The sequence below is a fragment of the Bombina bombina genome, chromosome 7 (genome assembly GCF_027579735.1).
Source record: "Bombina bombina isolate aBomBom1 chromosome 7, aBomBom1.pri, whole genome shotgun sequence".
Taxonomy (NCBI): domain Eukaryota; kingdom Metazoa; phylum Chordata; class Amphibia; order Anura; family Bombinatoridae; genus Bombina; species Bombina bombina.
Genome location: NC_069505.1, coordinates 80,385,342 through 80,409,163, shown reverse-complemented (window position 1 = coordinate 80,409,163; position 23,822 = coordinate 80,385,342). Strand labels below are relative to the sequence as shown.

The 23,822-nt window shown below is 41.0% G+C and overlaps 1 protein-coding gene across 2 annotated transcripts in view; it reads right to left on the bottom strand.

Annotated features, from left to right (window-relative positions):
- The window catches only part of LOC128665902 (AP-2 complex subunit alpha-2), a 442,402-nt gene that overhangs the window by 201,817 nt on the left and 216,763 nt on the right, over positions 1 to 23,822 (bottom strand). For both annotated transcript variants that reach the window (XM_053720151.1, XM_053720152.1), the window contains exon 8: positions 11,399 to 11,549. In XM_053720151.1, the coding sequence (XP_053576126.1) occupies positions 11,399 to 11,549 (151 nt within the window). The remainder of the gene's footprint in view (positions 1 to 11,398; positions 11,550 to 23,822) is intronic.

The following is a 23,822-nucleotide window of genomic DNA, read 5'->3' as shown; positions in this document are numbered from 1 at the left end:
CTCCTTTCATCTTCAGGGACTCTGAGTTCCCCCTTGATGATTTAAAGGGACAGTCTAGTCAAAATGAAACTTTCATTATTCAGATAGGACATGTTATTTTAATCAAGTTTCCAATTTACTTTTATCATCAAATTTGCTTTTTTCTCTTAGTATTCTTAGTTGAAACTAAAACTAGGCAGACTCATATGCTAATTTCTAAACGCTTGAGGGCTGCCTCTTATCACAGGCTTTTTAAATTCCTTTTTAACACAAAGAGACTAAAAGCACACGTGGGCCATATAGATAAGACTGTGTACAGGCACAGGGAGTTATTTAAGATTTAGCCCAACACAATGCTAACTGCAAGACAATAGATAATAAACAGTCACAGTCATGTGGTCAGGGGGCTGGAAGAAGGCTCTTAAATGCAAGGTAATCACAGAGGTAAAAAGTATATTAATATAACTGTGTTGGTTGTGCAAAACTGGGGAATGGGTAATAAAGGGAATATCTATCTTTTAAAAAAATAACAATTCTATGGTAGACTGTCCCTTTAAGTAAGCCGCTACTGAGAGATTGCACGACTGAAATTGGATGAAGGGTTCTCTGAAACACTGAAGAGTGAAGATTGATCTCCAACATCCTTGGAACTTCAAACGCCCTGCATTCACAGAGACAATCAGACTACCCCCCAACCTTGTAGGTTGGTGTCTATCATGATCACAGTCCAGAATGGTCAAAGAAAGAAGCCCCCTATACAAGGGACTGAGTTTGGAATTTAGACTGCTGAAAGAAACAAAAAGTCTTAACCGTAGTAGCAAGAAAGTTCCCTTACCTCCAGTCACTATGTCAACAATTGCATCTAGTTCTGGACCAAACAGGATTTTACCCTGCAATGGAAGAGATAACAGTCTGCTTTTAGAAACCATGTCTGCAGACCAAGACTTAAAAAGGGACAGTGAAGTCAAAAACCTTTCATAACTCATATAGGGCATGCAATTTTAAACAACTTTCCAATTTACTTTTATCTTCAAATTTGCTTTGTTCTCTTGGTATTCTTTGTTGAAAGCTAAACCTAGGAAGGCTCATAAATCGATTTCTAAGCCACTAAAGGCCGCCTCTTACCTTAGTGCATTTTGACAGTTTTTCACAGCTAGACAGTGCTAGTTCATGTGTGACTAGGGCAATGGGTAAAAAAGGGATTATCTTTTTAAACTATAACAATTTTCCCTTTAAGCCATAAGGCTAGTCTTGCTATTACAGCCATAGCAGCACTCTTCACATATGACATAGATGTTAGAGGCCTTTAGGAGATTCAAGCAATTCTGGACCTCTTCTAAGGATGCTTTAGATATAAAGCTTCAAAAAGGTTGATTCACCTATGTAAGCAACACTGAAAGCTAGAAAAAAACCACAGGCAGATAAAAGGATCGCTTAAGAAAGCCTTCAAGTATTCTATCCACAGAATCCCATCATGTAAGGGAATGGGAGTCCGACTGGCTAGAGTAGAAATTTCCCCGCACACTTTAGGAACTCTCTCTCATACTACAAGCTTTGTAGACAGATAATGAAACATGGCCTTGCATTTGGTGAACAGAACAAAGCGTATACCTGGTTTGTTCCATTCCTTAAGACACCAGTTCAGCTACTGAATCAGAGACAAGAAACGTAGAAAGCGGTTTACACATAAGGCATAGGTCAATTATCTTAATAGGTGGCTTGTCAGGAGTAGGAGAATCATCCTGAGAATCTAGAGTCTCAGAAAACCCATCCTCAAGAGGAATCTTCAGACTGAAATGTACCCTGCTTCACTGCAAAGGAATAAGACAGGTTGCTACTAAGAAAAGTTACTGAGGTGCTGAAGAAGATCTACAACTGAGCACCTTCTGCCACATACATATACCTGCACTTAGTTGTAGGAGGCAGGATAGCCATCAATAGCAGAGTGAACATATTTTAATAGATCAGCAGAACCCCCTTCGCTGGTACAGCCGAGCAACAGACCTCTGACCGCTCTGACTCAAAAACAGCACAGTAAAACGGTCTAGAATTACACTAAAATCCACACAGGAGATACACAGCTGAGCAGGAGGACACACAGGTATATCCTTACAATGTAAATAGTAGCATGAGGTACTTAAATAATCATTAGCACCTTCCTCTATAGTCCTTACCACAGATGCAGTAGATGGGCTCATGCAAGGTATCATATGCATAGTGTCAAGGATCTTAAAAGGAACATCACACTGTAGACCAGTGGTTTGGCAGATAAATCTGCATTTCCACTGTGACATCTCCACACTGGGAAAATATTAATGCCTGGCTTCCAGTCTACCCCTCTATTCAGGAGGCAGTCTGATGGGGAAAATGGGTATCAGATCAGGAAGAGAAACTTAATGAAACAAACAATGTGATGATCACAACATTTGAATTAACCTCACTCCATCTTGAAAGCCAAAATCTTACCGAGGGAGAGAGGGAGGGTTTAAACCACTGGTGTTTTGGGGTGTTTTTGCCTTCTCCTAGTGGACTGGAGTGTAATCCCACATGTGATATCTCGTGGACTCTCACCATCATCCAAAATAAATTTGCTTCAGTATGCTAGCCATAAACATAAAACACATACACTCACTACGAGGTTGTTCAAGGGACATTAAACGTTAAATAAATGCTAGATATGATAATGTATTCAAAACAAGGATTACCCTGGCATGAATATGCATATGTATATTTTATTTTACAATCAATTTAGCTTAAATATTGAAGAGAACATTGTAAATAAATAATTGTAAATTTCTTTATAAAGCAATGTAACTAATCTTATCTCCTCTGCTGAAGCCAATTTGGGGCAGCTATTAACCCCTTAACGACCATCACCATGCCCTGTACGACACTGGTCGTTAAGCCCTGGGCCTCTCGCTGCCGCGATCTCGCTAAAAGTAGCGAGATTGTGCTATTTCTGCATGCCCTACGAGTGGGGCAATGCAGAAATAGAGTTGCAGAGTTACCAATGCAGAGAAGGCCACTCTGTGGCCCTCTCTGCATCGGGCAAAGGTGGTGCCGATTGTAGGTGGGAGGGTAAGGAGGGAGGCGGGTGGGCAGCCCATCGCTGGAGAGGGTCGGGAAAGGCACAACCGCTACGCCACAAGAAAAAATGTCTTCAGAGCGGCAGATAAGGAGGGAGAGGGGGAACTATTCAGTAGAGGGTGGGAAAGCGATCTGGGAGCGGGGTAAATGAGGTGGGGGCAGCTACACTACAAAAAATGTGTGGGGGTTTTTCTTTTACAGAAAAAAGAAAGTAAATTTATGCTTACCTGCTAAATTAATTTCTTCTATGGTACGACGAGTCCACGGATTCATCCTTTACTTGTGGGATATTATCCTCCTGCTTACAGGAAGTGGCAAAGAGCACCACAGCAGAGCTGTCTATATAGCTCCTCCCTTAGCTCCACCCCCCAGCCATTCGACCGAAGGTACAGGAAGAAAAAGGAGAAACTAAAAGGTGCAGAGGTGACTGAAGTTTAAAATAAAAAAATATAATCTGTTTGAAAATGACAGGGCGGGCCGTGGACTCGTCGTACCATAGAAGAAATTAATTTATCAGGTAAGCATAATTTTACTTTTCTTCTATAAAGGTACGACGAGTCCACGGATTCATCCTTTACTTGTGGGATACAATACCAAAGCTACAGGACACGGATGAACGGGAGGGACAAGACAGATAGCTAAACAGAAGGCACCACTGCTTGAAGAACTTTTCTCCCAAAAATAGCCTCCGAAGAAGCAAAAGTATCAAATTTGGAAAATTTGGAAAAGGTATGAAGCGAAGACCAAGTCGCAGCCTTACAAATCTGTTCAACAGAAGCATCATTTTTAAAAGCCCATGTGGAAGCCACCGCTCTAGTAGAGTGAGCTGTAATTCTTCCAGGAGGCTGCTGTCCAGCAGTCTCATATGCCAAACGGATGATGCTTTTAAGCCAAAAAGAAAGAGAGAGGTAGCCGTAGCTTTTTGACCTCTACATTTTCCAGAATAGACCACAAACAAAGAAGATGTTTGACGGAAATCTTTGGTCGCTTGCAAGTAAAACTTCAAAGCACGAACCACGTCCAAGTTGTGCAACAGACGCTCCTTCTTAGAGGAAGGATTAGGACACAGACAAGGAACAACAATTTCCTGATTAATATTCTTATTAGTAACAACCTTAGGAAGGAATCCAGGTTTGGTACGCAAAACCACCTTATCAGCATGGAAAACAAGATAAGGTGAGTCGTATTACAATGCAGATAGTTCAGAAACTCTTCGAAGAGATAGCAACTAAAAACAGAACTTTCCAAGATAGAAGCTTAATATCTATGGAATGCATAGGTTCAAACGGAACCCCTTGAAGAACTTTAAGAACTAAATTCAAACTCCATGGCGGAGCAACAGGTTTAAATACAGGCTTGATTCTAACTAAAGCCTGACAGAACGACTGAACGTCTGGAACATCTGCCAGACGCTTGTGCAGTAAAATTGATAAAGCAGATATCTGTCCCTTTAGGGAACTAGCTGATAGCTCCTTCTCCAATTCTTCTTGGAGAATGGACAAAATCCTGATCTTACTCCATGAGTAGCCTTTGGATTCGCACCAATAAAGATATTTACGCCATATCTTATGATAAATTTTCCTAGTGACAGGCTTTCGAGCCTGAATCAAGGTATCTATGACCGACTCAGAGAATTCCCGCTTGGATAAAATCAAGCGTTCAATCTCCAGGCAGTCAGCCGCAGAGAAACTAGATTTGGATGCTGGAACGGACCTTGAATCAGAAGGTCCTGTCTCAGTGGCAGAGTCCATGTTGGAAGAGATGACATGTCCACCAAGTCTGCATACCAAGTCCTGCATGGCCACGCAGGTGCTATCAAAATCACCGAAGCTCTCTCCTGATTCTGGCAATCAAACGAGGAAGGAGAGGAAATGGTTGAAACACATAAGCCAGGTTGAACGACCAGGGTACTGCTAGAGCATCTATCAATACTGCCTGAGGATCCCTTGATCTGGACCCGTAACAAGGAAGTTTGGCGTTCTGACGAGACGCCATCAGATCCAATTCTGGTGTGCCCCATTGTTGAATCAATTGTGCAAACACCTCCGGATGGAGTTCCCACTCCCCCGGATGAAAAGTCTGACGACTTAGAAAATCCGCTTCCCACTTCTCCACTCCTGGGATATAGATTGCTGATAGATGGCAAGAGTGAGTCTCTGCCCATTGAATTATTTTGGTAACCTCTATCATCGCTAGAGAACTCTTTGTTCCCCCTGGTGATTGATATGTGCTACAGTTGTGATATTGTCCGACTGGAATCTTATGAATCAGGCTGAAGCCAGCTGAGGCCACGCCTCAAGCGCGTTGAATATCACTCTCAGTTCTAGAATATTTATTGTCCACAAACCCTGTGCTTTCAGGGAATTCCAGACTGCACCCCAGCCCAAGAGGCTGGCGTCGGTCGTCAATATGACCCACTCTGGCCTGCGGAAACACATTCCCTGGGACAGATGATCCTGTGACAACCACCAAAGAAGAGAGTCTCTGGTCTCTTGATCCAGATTTATCTGAGGAGATAAATCTGCATAATCCCCATTCCACTGTTTGAGCATGCATAGTTGCAGTGGTCTGAGATGCAAGTGAGCAAACGGAACTATGTCCATTGCTACCATTAGTCCGATCACCTCCATACACTGAGCCACCGACGGCAGAGGAATGGAATGAAGAGCTCGGCAGGTGGTTAAAATCTTCGATTTCCTGACTTCCGTCAGAAAATTTTTCATGTCCACCGAATTTATCAGAGTTCCCAGGAATGGAACTCTTGTGAGAGGGATAAGTGAACTCTTTTTTACGTTCACCTTCCACCCGTGAGATCTTAGAAAAGCCAACACGATGTCCGTGTGAGACTTGGCTAGTTGGTAAGTTCACGCCTGAATTAAGATATCGTCCAGATAAGGCGCCACTGCTATGCCCCGCGGCCTTAGAACCGCCAGAGGGACCCTAGCACCTTTGTGAAAATTCTGGGAGCTGTGGCCAACCCGAAGTGAAGAGCCACAAACTGGTAATGCTTGTCCAGAAAGGCGAACCTGAGGAACTGGTGATGATCTTTATGGATAGGGATGTGTAGATACGCATCCTTTAAGTCCACGGTGGTCATATATTGACCCTCCTGGATCATTGGTAAAATAGTCCGAATGGTCTCCATCTTGAAGGAATTTGTTTAGGATCTTGAGATCTAGAATAGGTCTGAAGGTTCCCTCTTTTTTGGGAACCACAAACAGATTGGAGTAAAAACCCTGCCCCTGTTCTGTTTTCGGAACTGGGCGGATCATGGTATATAGGTCTTCTACACAGCGTAAGAATGCCTCTCTTTTTGTCTGGTTTACAGACAATTGAGAAATATGGAATCTCCCCCTTGGAGGAGAATCTTTGAAATCTAGAAGATACCCCTGGGTTACGATTTCTAAAGCCCAGGAGTCCTGAACGTCTCTTGCCCAAGCCTGACCAAAGAGAGAAAGTCTGCCCCCTACTAGATCCGGTCCCGGATCGGGGGCTACCCCTTCATGCTGTCTTGGTGGCAGCAGCAGGATTCTCGGCCTGTTTACCTTTGTTCCAAGTCTGGTTAGGTCTCCAGACTGACTTGGATTGAGCAAAATCCCCCTCTTGCTTTGCAGCAGGAGAAAATGTAGAGGGACCACCTTTGAAGTTTCGAAAGGAACGAAAATTATTTTGTTTGGTCCTCATCTTATTTGTCTTATCCTGAGGAAGGGCATGGCCTTTTCCTCCAGTGATGTCTGAAATGATCTCTTTCAGTTCAGGCCCGAATAGGGTCTTACCTTTGAAAGGAATGGCTAAAAGCTTAGATTTTGATGACACATCAGCAGACCAGGACTTAAGCCATAACGCTCTACGCGCTGAAATGGCAAAACCTGAATTATTTGCCGCTAATTTAGCCAGTTGAAAAGCGGCATCTGTAATGAAAGAATTAGCTAGCTTGAGAGCCCTAATTCTATCCAGAATATCATCTAATGGGGTCTCAACCTGAAGAGCCTCCTCCAGAGCCTCGAACCAAAAAGGAGCTGCAGTAGTTACAGGAACAATGCACGCTATAGGTTGCTGAAGAAAACCCTGATGAACAAATATTTTCTTTAGGAGACCCTCTAATTTTTATCCATAGGATCTTTAAAAGTACAACTATCCTCAATAGGTATAGTTGTACGCATAGCCAGGGTAGAAATAGCTCCCTCCACCTTAGGCACCGTCTGCCACGAATCCAGCATGGTGTCTGATCTGGGAAACATTTTCTTAAAACTAGGAGGGGGAGCGAACGGAATACCTGGTCTATCCCACTCAATAGTAACAATGTCCGAAATCCTCTTAGGGACCGGAAAAACATCAGTGTAGGTAGGAACCTCTAGATATTGGTGTTCTAGTTTAAATTGAAAAGCCGTCATATCTGAGTCTGTCTGAGGGAACATCTTTCCTGAATCAGAAATCTCTCCCTCAGACAGCAGATCCCTCACCCCCAACTCAGAACATTGTGAGGGTACATCGGATATGGCTAATAAAGCGTCAGAGGGCTCAGCATTTGTTCTCACACCAGACCTACTGCGCTTCCCCTGCAACCCAGGCAGCTTAGATAAAACCTCTGTGAGGGTAGTATTCATAACTGCGGCCATATCTTGCAGGGTGAAAGAATTAGACGCACTAGAAGTACTTGGCGTCGCTTGTGCGGGCGTTAATGGTTGTGACACTTGGGGAGAATTAGATGGCATAACCCGATTCCCTTCTGACTGAGAATCATCCTGCGACATACTTTTTTTAGCTAAAATATGTTCCTTGCAATTCATTGACTTTTCAGTGCATGAGGGACACATTCTAAGTGGGGGTTCCACAATGGCTTCTAAACAAATTGAACACTGACTTTCCTCAATGTCAGACATGTTGAACAGGCTAGTAATGACCACAAACAAGCTTGGAAACACTTTATTTAGTGAAAAAATAATCTTAAAAAACGGTACTGTGCCTTTAAGAGGAAAAAAAGCATACACGTTCTGCAAAACTGCTTTAAAATACACCAATCTTTACAAATTTTTGATAAAAAACTCAATTTGTGTAGTTAAGTTTGCCCCACAAGAAAAACAAACATTTAACCCCTTAATGTGAGAACCGGATCGAAATAAGGCCTAAATCCGGAAAAAACACCCCCAGCACCGCGCCACAGCCCTGATGTGGTGCCTACCTGCCCTCAGGGATTGGAAAAAAGGGGATAAAGCTTTGATTTGGCCCAATACTTCCACAAGGGCCCTCCGGAGTTGGAGCTTGCTTAGTAAATACAACTGCGCATCTGAGGCGCGAAAATAGGCCCCGCCCATCTCACTCGATGTTTTGTAGGCCTAAATGAACCGCACCAGAGCGGTTCCAAACTAGTCATGTGGGTTCTGAGACCCAAATAATAAGCCAAGTGTACCCTCAATAAAGTTGCCAAAAAACGTTATTGCCCAAAAAAACGTTAACAGCACTCCCAGTTCACAAAACGTTTGCCCACAAACATTCAAAAATCAGTGTCAACCATTTTTTAATTAGCCCCTTATGCAAGCTTAGTAATACCCTTCTATAACTCTTAGGATTACTGCTTACCCTCATGGGGATACTGTCAGCCTTTTCTGAAATACACAGTCTCTCCAGAACAAATGACTGAACATACCTCACTGCTATATAGAATGAAAACGTTCCTCACACTGAAGTTTCTTGTACCCCTCAGCCTCTGTGGGAACTGCTCTGGATCTTAGTGACAAATGCTAAGATCATCAGCCTCCAGGCAGAAGTCTTCATCCATCTGCTGCCTGAGAGTAAATAGTACACACCGGTACCATTTAAAATAAAAAACTTGCTTGAAGAAATAAAAAACTAATATTTTATCACCTCTTTCACTTTACCCTTCCTAGTACTTAGAGTAGGCAAAGACAATGACTGGGGGGAGGAGCTATATAGACAGCTCTGCTGTGGTTCTCTTTGCCACTTCCTGTTAGCAGGAGGATAATATCCCACAAGTAAAGTATGAATCCGTGGACTCGTCATACCTTATAGAAGAAATAAAAAAAATTGGAAAACTGGGTACTGGCAGACAGCTGCCAGTACCTAAAATGGCGGATCTAGTTATAGTTGAAGGATGGGTTAGACAGCTTTTTGTGAGGGATCAGGGAGATGGGAAGGTAAGGGCGTAATCTACACTTAAGAAAATGTTAATTAAAAAAAAAAAAAGTTTAAGACTGTCTGCCAGTACTTAAGATAGGGGTGACCATGGGAGGGGGAGGGAAGAGAGCTGTTTGAGAGGGGTCAGGTAGGAATAAGGGGGTGCGAAGTGTCAGGTGGGAGGCTAAACTCTACACTAAAGCTAAATTAACCTTACAAGCTACCTAATTAACCCCTTCAATGCTGGGAATAATAAAAGTGTAATGCACAGCTGCAATTAGCTGCCTTCTAATTAGCAAAAAGCAACGGCAAAGCCATACAGTATGTCTGTTATTCCTGAATAAAGGGGATCCCAGAAAAGCTTTTACAACCATTTGTGCCATGATTCCATTTCAACGTTTGTGAAAAAGTTAACGTGTTTTTTATTTTTTATTATTTGATCGCATTTGGCGGTGAAATGGAGGTATGAAATATACCAAAATTGGCCTAGATCAATACTTTGGGTTGTCTACTAAAAACAAACCTTTTGATAGGTAAAAATAAACAAAATGCTTCAAAATTTGCCTCATTCTGTTGGTATCCCTTGTTTAAGAAGAAGCAATGCACTACTGAGAGCTAGTTTAGTCACTGATGAGAGGCTTATATCGGCAGCCACCAGCTAGCTCACAGTAGTGCATTGCTAGTCCTGGGCATACTTATGTATGCTTTTCAACAAAAGATCATAAAAGAACAAAGCAAATGAGATAAAAGAAGGCAATTGCAAAGTTGTTTAAAATCGCATGCTCTGTTCAAATGATTCATGAAAAATTTAATTTTGTTGAGACCCACGCTGCAGTTTTTTTTTCTTTTTGTTCTCTCTTAAAGGGACATGAAACCCACAATTTGTCTTTCATGATTTAGGTAGAACATACAATTTTCTAGGTTAGTTCTATTATCAAATTTGCTTCATTCTCTTGGTATCATTTGTTTAAGGAGCAGCAATGCACCACTGGTTTCTAATTGAACACAGTTTGTTCGGTATATATATATGCAGCCACCAATCAGCAGCTAGAACCTAGGTTATTTACTGCTCCTGAGCTTTCCTATATAAACATTTCAGCAATGGATAACGAGAAGCAAGCACCTTAAATAACAGAAGTAAATTGGAAAGTTGTTTAAAATGATATGCTCTGTCTGATTAATGCATGTTTAATTATTACTTTACTGTCCCAGACATCCTCAAACTTGTCCCTCCAGAGATTTTGGAACTACATTTCCCATGATGCTCAGCCAGCTGAAATGTTGGCTGAGCATCATGGGAAATGTAGTTCCAAAACCTCTAGAGGGCCAAGTTTGAGGATGTCTGCTTTAAGGCCTGGGACAATAAAGTGATTAGAGATTGTATTACTGAGAAATTAAAGAGAATCTGAGGGCACATCTGGCAGCTTGTTGCCACTAGGGAGGAGCCTGAAGCACTATCGCCCATACCCAGTGGAGAGTCTCTTAACATTAACAACGAGCAGTTGGTTGCCCACTACCATGACCTTTAATGACTTTGCAAAAGCTGAAAGAAGTATGCACAGATTACATAAAGAAGCAATATGCTAAAATATATGTATACAAATGCATGCTTTGTGCCGGCACTGTCATATACTTAAAGGGCCATAATATCCAAACGTTTAAACACTTGAAAGTGATGCAGCATAGCTGTAAAAAGCTGACTAGAAAATATCACCTGAACATTTCTATGTAACAAAGAAAGATATTTTACCTCAAAAGTTCCTCAGTAGCCACATCCCATTGTAAACGACTTGTAAGCAGCAAATCAGTATGTCTGTCCCGGGACAGTGGAAGGAGCAAGCTTACGTGCACACTCATTTTATTTCCCTATTCAGTGTAAGGAAGTTTACTATAAAATCTCATGAGAGTTAAGTCAAATCTCATGAGATCACAGTAAAAGAGTTCATGACCTCAGCACTGTTGATGCTGATTGGCTGCTGTTCATTTCTTCATTTTTTTTACCTGCAGCTGGGAGCAGGTGAAGTATAACTTTTTACACAGAACTTACTCTGCTGAGCTGAGGAAATTGTGAGGTAAGATATCTTCCTTTTTTAAATAGAGATGCTCAGGTGATATTTTCCTGTCAGCTTTTAACAGTTATACTGCATCAGTTTCAAGTGATTTAGCATATGAGTAATAATTAGAAAGAGCCACTCACCTGTCGTGGTAAATGATAAGACTGATGGCCTCAAACAGCACAGCATTTTTAGCGTTGGAATGCTGCACTTTTTTGGATTTGGGGGGTTCCTGTGCCTTGTTTAGGATAGTCTCTAAGCACTCAGTCAGTCGGCCACGGACTGCAGGGTCCTCTAAAAAAGAATCAGGTATTTAGTGGTCTACAATACTACAGCCAATGTAAGTTAACATTTCCCTAAAATGTGCAACTTAAAGGGACATAAACCCACATTTTCTTTCATGATTCAGATAGAACATACTTTCCAATATACTTCTATTAAATTTTCTTTGTTGTTGAAAAGCAGGGATATAAGCTCAGGAGTGTGCATGTGTCTGCAGCACTATTTCCTGTTATGTAGTGTTTCAGGCATGTGCATGCTACCTATCTAGATAGCTCTTCCACCAAAAACAAACAAAACCAAAATAAACTTAAAGGGACACTGTAACCAAAATTTTTCTTTCGTGATTCAGATTGAGCATGAAATTTTAAGCAACTTTCTAATTTACTCCTATTTTCATTTTTTCTTCATTCTCTTGCTATCATTATTTGAAAAAGAAGGCATCTAAGCTTTTTGATTTCAGCACTCTGGACAGCACTTTTTTATTGGTGGATGAATTTATCCACCAATCAGCAAGGACAACCCAGGTTGTTCACCAAAAATGGGCCGGCATCTAAATTTACATTCTTGCATTTCAAATAAAGATACCAAGAGAATGAAGAAAATTTGATAATAGGAGTAAATTAGAAAGTTGCTTAAAATTTCATGCTCAATCTGAATCACGAAAGAAAAATTTTGGTTACAGTGTCCCTTTAAGTATCAAAGCTAATTTGATAATAAAAGTAAATTGAGATGTTTTTGAAAATTGTGTTCTTTTGGCTTTCATGTCCCTTTAAATAAAAACTTTGCATGATTCAGATAAAGCATGTCATTTTAAGACTTAAATTCACTTCTATTTTCAAATGTGCTTTGTTCTCTTGTTATGCCTTGTTGAAAAAGAATACGCACATATCCTACACAAGTGGGTGCTAACTGCTGATTGGTGACTGCACACTTTTGTCTCTTATGATTGACTAGTCCTAAAGCCCGTGTACACGGGCCAATTTTTGCAGTACAGCGGTTCCACCCCTTGCTCTCCCTCTATCCCCCCTCTTTTCTGCTCTCTCTCTCCCCCCTCTTTTTGGCTTGCTCTCCCCCCTCTTTTTGGCTCGCTCTCTCTCCCCTTCTTTTTTGCTCGCTCTCCCCCTCTTTTGCTCTCTCTCCCCCCTCTCTTTTGCTGTCTCTCTCCCCCTCTTTTACACTCGCTGCCCTCTTATGCGCTCTCCCCCTCCTCTTTTGCTTTCTCTCCACTTTCTCCCCCCTCTCTTTTGCTCTCTCTCTCCCTCCCCTTTCTTTTGCTCTCCCTCCCCCTTCTCTTTTGCAGTCTCTCTTCCTCTCTCTCCCCTCTTTTGAGCTCCCCCTCCCCCTCTCTTTTGCTCTCTCTATCTAACCTCTTTTGATCTCTCTCTCCCCCTGTCTCTCTAAGGGCTCGATTTACCAAAGCCCTACGGCTACAAGTTCTCACAAGAATCTGCTCGCCGTAATTTATCAAGCAGCGGTCACCAGACCACCGCTTCCTTAACTTCTTCGCCACCTCTAAGGTGGCGAAATTCAATCTCTGCGGTCGAGTCCATGCCCGCGGGTAGGGGGCGGGATTGCACACGAGCGCAAAATTGCGCTTGTGTGCAATGGTGATTACCTGCGGGTAATTTTGCCCCGCCATAGGCGAGCTGAGGCATACAGGGGCGCGTATATGTGCCCCTGTACGCCTCAGCTTTGATAAATCTAGCCATAAGTCTGTTTTGCTCTCTCTCTATCCCCCCTCTTTGGAGCTCTTTTGAGCTCTCGGTACGGCTGCCCGGCCCCGCCCACATTACGGCCTGTCCGGGCCCGTCCACACCACTGCCCACCCGGCCACGCCCAGCCACACCCACATCATGGCCGGCCACGCCCACGTCCGGCCGACCCGTTACTTACTCTGCAGACTGCAGTGTTGAAGGCCAGGTGCGTTTGTCCTCGCACAGTGTCTACTGCGCATGACAGCTTCGGACAAACACACTTGGCCTTTTATTATATAGGATATGTTCAGCTAGCTGTCAGTGTTCCTTCATCATAAGATAACAAGAGAATGAAGCAAATTTGATAATAGAAGTAAATTGGAAAGTTGATTAAAATTATGTTCTAGCCGAATCACAATTTATTTATTTTTTATTCTGGGGCCCTCCAGATGTTTCAGAACTACATTTCCCATGATGCTCAACTGGACTTTAAAATGCCTAAGCATCATGGGTAATGTAGTTCTGAAACATCAGGAGTGCCAAGGTTCCCCATCCCTGCTTTAAAGGGACAGTCTACACCAGAATTTATATTGTAGATACTCCCTTTATTACCCAGCCCCTAGTTTTGTATAACCAACAGTTATATAAATACACTTTTTACCTCTGTGATTATCTTGTATCTAAGCCTCTGCAAACTGCCCCCTTATTTCAGTTCTTTTGACAGACTTGCATTTTAGCCAATCCGTGCTGGCTCCTAGGAACTCCCAGTGCGTGAGCACATTGTTATCTATATGACACACATGATGAACTAATACCCACTTGTGGTGAAAAACTGTCAAAATGCCCTGAGAGAAGAGGCGGCCTTCAAGGGCTTAGAAATTAGCATATGAACCTCCTAGGTTTAGCTTTCAACTACGAATACAAACAAAACAAAGCAAAATTGGTGATAAAAGTAAATTGGAAAATTGTTTAAAATTACATGCCCTATCTGAATAATGAAAGTTTATTTTGGACTAGACTGTCCCTTTAATGTAATGGTATGTGCCACAACTAGATTTCAAAATAATAGTATAATCAGTGTGAAATAGCATCCAAAAATTCAAGTGTGAGACGCTCTGCCCTGTATTAGGATACAAATTTAAAATGTTTACTGTCCCTTTAAAAATGTTGCAAACTGCCTAAATTAGCTACATAGCATACAATGCTTGCTCAGTATTGTACAAACGTATTTACAGCTGGCTCTAACTAAGCAAGGAGATAAGATACATATATTCACAACATTTTCAAAGTTTGCACAATACACTAAGAATGTGACATCTTTTGCAATAATTGCTGATATATGGCAATATGCATATCACAAAATTGAAGAAATAAAGGAGCATTAAAAACACACACTCTAGTGTACTAACTAGATCATTTATTTACTTCTCTGTTTATTAAATACAACTTTGTACTTGTCCCCCACAAATTGGTTAAACAAATAGTAAAGTGGTCCAGAGTATGGCTGACGAGCCAATCGGAGGCATCATATGTGCGTAGCTGCAGTTCATTATCCTTGTTCAGTTCAGGATTGTCAGGGCAATGCTAGTCTAGGGCTTAACTATACAGTATATAGAACCCATATGCAGAGAACATAAAGTTAAAAGTTAGGAATCGTGGAAACGCTTGGCCAGAGTAGAAATAGCGCTTTCTACCTTAAGTACAGTGCGCCATGAGTCCAGAATGGAGTCAGCAACAGGAAACATCTTTTTAAAGACAGGAGATGGGGAAAAAGGAATCCCTGGCTTATCCCATTCCTGTGCAAAAATCTCCAACACACGGCCTGGAACAGGAAACACTTCCACAGAGGAAGGAACATAATAACCTCCTTTAGAAGTAAATGAAGGTGTTCAAGCTTAAATCTGAAGTTCATGTCTTGACATCCTGCCGGTTACCTGTTATTCTTCACATCACTGGTGACTGTTGTGTTCCACTGCTCCTAGGATTGGTCTGCCCCGCCACGACGCTCCGGCCGCCTTGTGCGAGTCTTACGGGCGACTCTGTTGGTCCTGTACTGCCCGGCTAGGCTAGGCACACCGGTCGTGCCGCTATATCTTGTGAGTAGCCACCCTAAGGGGCCTTTTCCACACATTTTTTTATCATAGGGTCTATCGAGACAATATTACCCTATGTGGCGCCTCATTTCCTTCTCTCATAGGAATTATCTGACCATCACCTCTTCTGCTAAGAGTGCGGCCCGCTTCAGCCTTGATCCACCATTCTTCAATATGAGCGCACCTCTTTAGGACCCCGGCGTCCTAACATTACTAATCCTCCTCATCCGACTTATGGGGGAGGTCAACAATGGCAGCAGCAGATGGGACAGACACCTTATCAAAAAACATAATTTATGTAAGAGCTTACCTGATATTAGCAAGAGTCCATGAGCTAGTGACGTATGGGATATACATTCCTACCAGGAGGGGCAAAGTTTCCCAAACCTCAAAAATGCCTATAAATACACCCCTCACCACACCCACAAATCAGTTTAACGAATAGCCAAGAAGTGGGGTGATAAGAAAGGAGCGAAAGCATCAAAAATAAGGAATTGGAATAATTGTGCTTTATACAAAAAAATCATAACCACCATAAAAAGGGTGGGCCTCATGGACTCTTGCTAATATGAAAGAAATGAATTTATCAGGTAATTTCTTACATAAATTATGTTTTCTTTCATGTAATTAGCAAGAGTCCATGAGCTAGTGATGTATGGGATAATGAATACCCAAGATGTGGACAAGAGTCACTAGAGAGGGAGGGATAAAATAAAGACAGCCAATTCCGCTGAAAAACCATCCACACTCCAAAATAAAGTTTCAATCTTATAATGAAAAAAACTGAAAATATAAGCAGAAGAATCAAACTGAAACAGCTGCCTGAAGTACTTTTCTACCAAAAACTGCTTCAGAAGAAGAAAACACATCAAAATGGTAGAATTTAGTAAAAGTATGCAAAGAAGACCAAGTTGCTGCTTTGCAAATCTGATCAACCGAAGCTTCATTCCTAAACGCCCAGGAAGTAGAAACTGACCTAGTAGAATGAGCTGTAATCCTTTGAGGCAGAGTTTTGCCCGACTCAACATAAGCATGATGAATCAAAGACTTTAACCAAGATGCCAAAGAAATGGCAGAAGCCTTCTGGCCTTTCCTGGAACCGGAAAAGATAACAAATAGACTAGAAGTCTTTCGGAAATCTTTAGTAGCTTCAACATAATATTTCAAAGCTCTAACTACATCCAAAGAATGCAACGATCTTTCCTTAGAATTCTTAGGATTAGGACACAATGAAGGAACCACAATTTCTCTACTAATGTTGTTCGAATTCACAACCTTAGGTAAAAATTTAAATGAATTTCGTAACACCGCCTTATCCTGATGAAAAATCAGAAAAGGAGACTCACAAGAAAGAGCAGATAATTCAGAAACTCTTCTAGCAGAAGAGATGGCCAAAAGAAACAAAACTTTCCAAGAAAGTAATTTAATATCCAGCGAATGCATAGGTTCAAACGGAGGAGCTTGAAGAGCCCCCAAAACCAAATTCAAACTCCAAGGAGGAGAAATTGACTTAATGACAGGTTTTATACGAACCAAAGCCTGTACAAAACAATGAATATCAGGAAGATTAGCAATCTTTCTATGAAAGAGCACAGAAAGAGCAGAAATGTGTCCTTTCAAGGAACTTGCAGACAAACCTTTATCCAAACCATCCTGAAGAAACTGTAAAATTCTAGGAATTCTAGAAGAATGCCAAGAAAAATGATGAGAAGAACACCAAGAAATGTAAGTCTTCCAGACTCGATAATAAATCTTCCTAGACACAGATTTACGAGCCTGTAACATAGTATTAATTACAGAGTCAGAGAAACCTCTATGACTGAGAATCAAGCGTTCAATCTCCATACCTTCAAATTTAATGATTTGAGATCCTGATGGAAAAAAGGACCTTGCGATAGAAGGTCTGGTCTTAACGGAAGAGTCCACTGTTGGCAAGTAGCCATTCAAACAAGATCCGCATACCAAAACCTGTGAGGCCATGCTGGAGCCACCAGCAGAACAAACGAACGCTCCTTTAGAATCTTGGAAATCACTCTTGGAAGAAGAACTAGAGGCGGAAAGATATAAGCAGGATGATACTTCCAAGGAAGTGACAATGCATCCACTGCTTCCGTCTGAGGATCCCTGGATCTGGACAGATACCTGGGGAGCTTCTTGTTTAGATGAGAAGCCATCAGATCTATTTCTGGAAGTCCCCAGATTTGAACAATCTGAAGAAATACCTCTGGGTTAAGAGACCATTCGCCCGGATGTAAAGTCTGGCGACTGAGATAATCCGCTTCCCAATTGTCTATACCTGGGATGTGAATCGCAGAAATTAGACAGGAGCTGGATTCCGCCCATGCAAGTATTCGAGATACTTATTCATAGCCAGAGGACTGCGAGTCCCTCCTTGATGATTGACATATGCCACGGTTGTGACAAAGTCCGTCTGAAAACAAATGAACGATTCTCTCTTCAGATGAGGCCACAACTGAAGAGCTCTGAAAATCGCACGGAGTTCCAAAATGTTGATTGGTAATCTAGCCTCCTGAGATTCCCTAACCCCCTGCGCTGTCAGAGACCCCCATACAGCTACCCAACCTGTCAGACTCGCATCTGTTGAGATCACAGTCCAGGTTGGAAGAACAAAAGAAGCCCCTTGAATTAAACGATGGTGATCTGTCCACCACGTCAGAGAGTGTCGTACAATCGGTTTTAAAGATATTAATTGTGATATCTTTGTATAATCCCTGCACCACTGGTTCAGCATACAGAGCTGAAGAGGTCGCATGTGAAAACGAGCAAAGGGGATCGCGTCCGATGCAGCAGTCATAAGACCTAGAATTCCCATGCATAAGGCTACCGAAGGGAATGATTGAGACTGAAGGTTTCGACAAGCTGAAACCAATTTCAGACGTCTCTTGTCCGTCAAAGACAGAGTCATGGACACTGAATCTATCTGGAAACCTAAAAAGGTTACCCTTGTCTGAGGAATCAATTAACTCTTTGGTAAATTGATCCTCCAACCATGTTCTTGAAGAAACGATACAAGTCGATTCGTATGAGATTCTGCTAAATGTGAAGACTGAGCAAGTACCAAGATATCGTCCAAATAAGGAAATACCACAATACCCTTTTCTCTGATTACAGATAGAAGGGCACCGAGAACCTTTGTAAAAATCCTCGGAGCTGTTGCTAGGCCAAACGGCAAAGCCACAAACTGGTAAAGCTTGTCTAGAAAAGAGAATCTCAGAAACTGATAATGATCTGGATGAATCGGAATGTGCAGATATGCATCTTGTAAATCTATTGTGGACATATAATGCCCTTGCTGAACAAAAGGCAATATAGTCCTTATAGTTACCATTTTGAATGTTGGTATTCTTACATAACGATTCAATATTTTTAAATCCAGAACTGGTCTGAAGGAATTCTCCTTCTTTGGTACAATGAATAGATTTGAGTAAAACCCCAGACCCTGTTCCAGAACTGGAACTGGCACAATTACTCCAGCCAACTCTAGATCTGAAACACATTTCAGAAACGCTTGAGCCTTCACTGGATTTATTGGAACGCGAGAAAGAAAAAATCTTCTTGCAGGAGGCCTTATCTTGAAACCTATTCTGTACCCTTGTGAAACAATGTTCTGAATCCAAAGACTGTGAATTGAATTGATCCAAATTTCTTTGAAAAATCGTAATCTGCCCCCTACCAGCTGGGCTGGAATGAGGGCCGCACCTTCATGTGGACTTGGGAGCTGGCTTTGGCTTTCTAAAAGGCTTGGATTTATTCCAGACTGGAGATGGTTTCCAAACAGAAACCGTTCCTGCAGAGGAAGGATCAGGCTTTTGTTCCTTATTCTGACGAAAGGAACGAAAACGATTAGCAGCCCTATATTTACCTTTAGATTTTTTTATCCTGTGGTAAAAAAGTTCCTTTCCCCACAGTAACAGTTGAAATAATAGAATCCAACTGTGAACCAAACAATTTATTACCTTGGAAAGAAAGGGAAAGCAAAGTTGACTTAGAAGACATATCAGCATTCCAAGTTTTAAGCCATAAAGCTCTTCTAGCTAAAATAGCTAAAGACATATACCTGACATCAACCCTAATGATATCAAAGATGGCATCAGAAATAAAGTTATTAGCATGTTGAAGAAGATTAACAATGCTATGAGAATTATGATCTGTTACTTGTTGTGCTAAAGCCTCCAACCAGAAAGTTGAAGCTGCAGCAACATCCGCTAAAGATATAGCAGGCCTAAGAAGATTACCTGAACATAAATAAGCTTTTCTTAGAAAGGATTCAATTTTCCTATCTAAAGGATCCTTAAAAGAAGTACTATCTGCCGTAGGAATAGTAGTATGTTTAGCAAGAGTAGAGATAGCCCCATCAACTTTAGGGATTTTGTCCCAAAACTCTAATCTGTCAGATGGCACAGGATACAATTTCTTAAACCTTTTAGAAGGAGTAAAAGAATTACCCAGATTATTCCATTCCCTGGAAATTACTTCAGAAATAGCATCAGGGACGGAAAAAACTTCCGGAATCACTACAGGAGGTTTAAAAATCGTATTTAAACGTTTAGATTTAGTATCAAGAGGACCAGATTCCTCTATTTCTAATGCAATTAATACTTCTTTAAGTAAAGAACGAATAAATTCCATTTTAAATATGAAGATTTATCAGTGTCAATTTCTGAAACAGAATCCTCTGAACCAGAGAAATCATCATCAGAAACAGAATCAGAATGATGATGTTCATTTAAAAATTCATCTGATAAATGAGAAGTTTTAAAAGTCATTTTACGTTTACTGGAAGGAGGAATAACAGACATAGCCTTCCTAATAGATTTAGAAACAAAATCTCTTATGTTAACAGGAACACCCTGAGTATTAGATGTTGATGGAACAGCAACAGGTAATGGAACATTACTAAAGGAAATTTAACTGCATTAGCAAGTTTATCATGACATTCATCACAAACAACAGCCGGAGGGACAGTTACCACAAGTTTACAACAAATGCACTTAACTTTGGTAGATCCAGCATCAGGCAGCGAATTTCCATTAGTAGCTTCTGATCCAGGGTCAATCTGAGACATTTTGCAATATGTAATACAAAAAACAACATATAAAGCAAAATGTATCAAATTCCTTAAATGACAGTTTCAGGAATGGTTAAAAATGCCAATGAACAAGCTTCTAGCAACCAGAAGCAAATAAACAATTAGACTTAAATAATGTGGAGACAATAATGACGCCCAAAAATGATGCCACATCCGGTGACGCCGACATCTTTGGTGCAAAAACGTCAAAAAAATGACGCAAATACAAACAACTTCCGGTGACAAGAATGACGCCGGAAATGACTAAGAAAATTTTTTTGCGCCAAAAAAGTCCACGCCAAAAATGACGCAATAAAAAGAAGCATTTTCAGCCCCCGCGAGCCTAACAGCCCACAGGAAAAAAGTCAAATTTTTAAAGGTAAGAAAATTTTATTATTCAAATGCATTATCCCAAATAATGAAACTGACTGTCTGAAATAGGGAATATTGACCATCCTGAATCAAGGCAAATAAATGTTTAAACACATATATTTAGAACTTTATATAAAAGTGCCCAACCATAGCTTAGAGTGTCACAGAAAATAAGACTTACTTACCCCAGGACACTCATCTACATGTAGTAGAAAGCCAAACCAGTACTGAAACGAGAATCAGTAGAGGTAATGGTACATAAGAGTATATCGTCGATCTGAAAAGGGAGGTAAGAGATGAATCTCTACGACCGATAACAGAGAACCTATGAAATAGATCCCGTAGAAGGAGACCATTGAATTCAAATAGGTAATACTCTCTTCACATCCCTCTGACATTCACTGCACTCAAAGGAAAACCGGGCTCCAGCCTGCTGCGAAGCGCATATCAACGTAGAATCTAGCACAAACTTACTTCACCACCTCCATGGGAGGCAAAGTTTGTAAAACTGATTTGTGGGTGTGGTGAGGGGTGTATTTATAGGCATTTTTGAGGTTTGGGAAACTTTGCCCCTCCTGGTAGGAATGTATATCCCATACGTCACTAGTTCATGGACTCTTGCTAATTACATGAAAGAAACATACTTTGATTTCATCTTGCGCTTCCCCAACATGGGAGAAGCAGTTAAAGCCGCAGACACCGAAGAAGATATCTGTGCAGCAAAATCTACAGGCAAAAACATGCCTCCAGGAGGCTGAGAGGAACTGCAGGGCACATATGTGATGCCATTGAGGCTTGGGACATTTGAGGAGTAAGCTGTGGCATATCATGAACAGCATTATCCTGAGAGACAATAGGCTCAAAAGGAAGTAATTTATCTTTAAATTTTAAAGTTCTATCTAAACATGAGGAGCAAAATTGCATAGGCAAAACAATTTGGGCCTCTAAGCATAATAAACATTTGTCAAAAAGAACAGACACCTGCTCAGTGTCCATAGTCGAATAATTTCCCCTAATTAAAGGAATGAACACAAATTAAAAAATGACAAATGTCACATTAAGAAAAACAGACTTTAGCTTTAGAGCGCCAAAAAACGCTAAGTAAATATTACAAATATTGCGCCTCTATACCGCAGACAGTCTGAGGTGCCCTACCTAAACCTTCACCAGATATCTCAACAACTTGCATAAATCGGCAAACAAGTACTTCTTCATCTCACAGGGAAAGCATTCGCATCTGCACTACGCCGCTCTGCTCAGAGTCTCCAGCGGAAAAGCCAACAGTCACATGACCGGCTCAAAAGGAACTGCGCATTTTAAAGCGTGCGTCTCCCAGAGTAAACTGACACAGTACAGTGAAAATTGAGCCGTTAGCACAAATCTTCCTCAGTAGATACAAAAACTTCTTGAGCCCCAGAGTTATCCCATAAACAGCAAGGGAAGATATTAACCCCTTATCCCCACATACATAAACGTGCCTGCACACTGCCCAGAACAAACCCTCCATAAAGGATTTATATATGTCCCAGAAATCCAATGCAGAGATATATAGTGCAAGACTCCAGTACCTAGGAGGCGAAAGCACTTACCTGCAAATCCAGCTGTCGGGCAGGAAGACAGCTCACAAGGCGTGAAAGGAAACATACTCCTTACAGAGACCTGTAGAAAAAGAAAGAACAGAGTAACCAGCTCTGGCTTTCTATAAACAGGGTAGCAATTATGTTGGAAAACAAAGCAAGGACTACCTCACCCCTCTAACTGCTTAAAAGCTACAACTACTCTTACTCAAGAGATTGACCTGGACACAGCTAAACCCCAATCCTTGCTTGCAGGGAAAAGCACCCATAAAAGGAATAAAAATCTTAAGACCCCAACTTCACGTCCTCCATTGACAGAGGCAAAGAAAATGACTGGGGGTTATGGGTAAGGGAAGCGACACTTAACAGCTTTGCTGGGGTGCACTTTGCCTCCTCCTGCTGGCCAGGAGTGAATATCCCACTAGTAATTGGAATGACGTTGTGGACTCTCCCCATCTTAGGAAAGAAATTGAATGTTCTGAATCAGGAATGAAAACATTGGTCTCTCACGTCCCTTTTAGTCATTCGCAAATACTGTATATAGAATGTCGACTAATCTGTAATTCCATGTTTCCTCCTTATCAACTCTTACAGTCTGGACAACAACTTTTACATGCCATAAAGCAGGGCTCGACAAACCCAGGTGCCAGAGAGCCACTGTCTCCTAGAATTTTACCCCTGGCTCCTAATTTTTTGGGTTATTATATATATATATATATATATATATATATATATATATATATATATATATATATATATAAATAAAAAAGTCTTAATGGCTCCTAAATATTTTTACTGGCTCCTAAATTTTAAACAGATTTGTCAACCTCTACCATAGAGAGCACTAATACCCTAAGTACACAATACAAATGCACAATGACACATGCAAAGAATGTTACATTATATATTCATGTTTATAATGCTATATAGTTTAGCTATTAAGGAGTTTATCAATAAAGGTACTTATTCCAAATAAAAAAGAAAATGCTTTACTGAATTTCTTAATGAATCCATTTATTCCAGTGCAGTGTTTTATCATGATACACATTAATAAATAAATAGTTTTAAATAAAATAAATAATAAAGTAAAATGATATGCTACCGTGAAATGGACTTCTTGTATTTTCACCCAAGGTTATAAAATTGTTTATGTTTTATGACCAGTCTCAATGGCGCCAATATTGTACTTGTGTTTTAACTCAAGGTTAAAAAATGTGCTAAATGACTCATGATGAAATGCCAAAGTATTGTTTAATAGAGTATAAACTCCCCTTGCCTGATCTTATAAGAGGGGGCAGAAAATTTTTATCTGAACCAAAAGTCTGCCAAGACTGTCTGGTATGGTATAATATTTATTTATATGCAAGCATGATTGAACTATTGCAACTCTGCAACATTCGATTCATAATTATTTTCTCCAACATAGGTGTGTCCAGTCCACGGCGTCATCCTTACTTGTG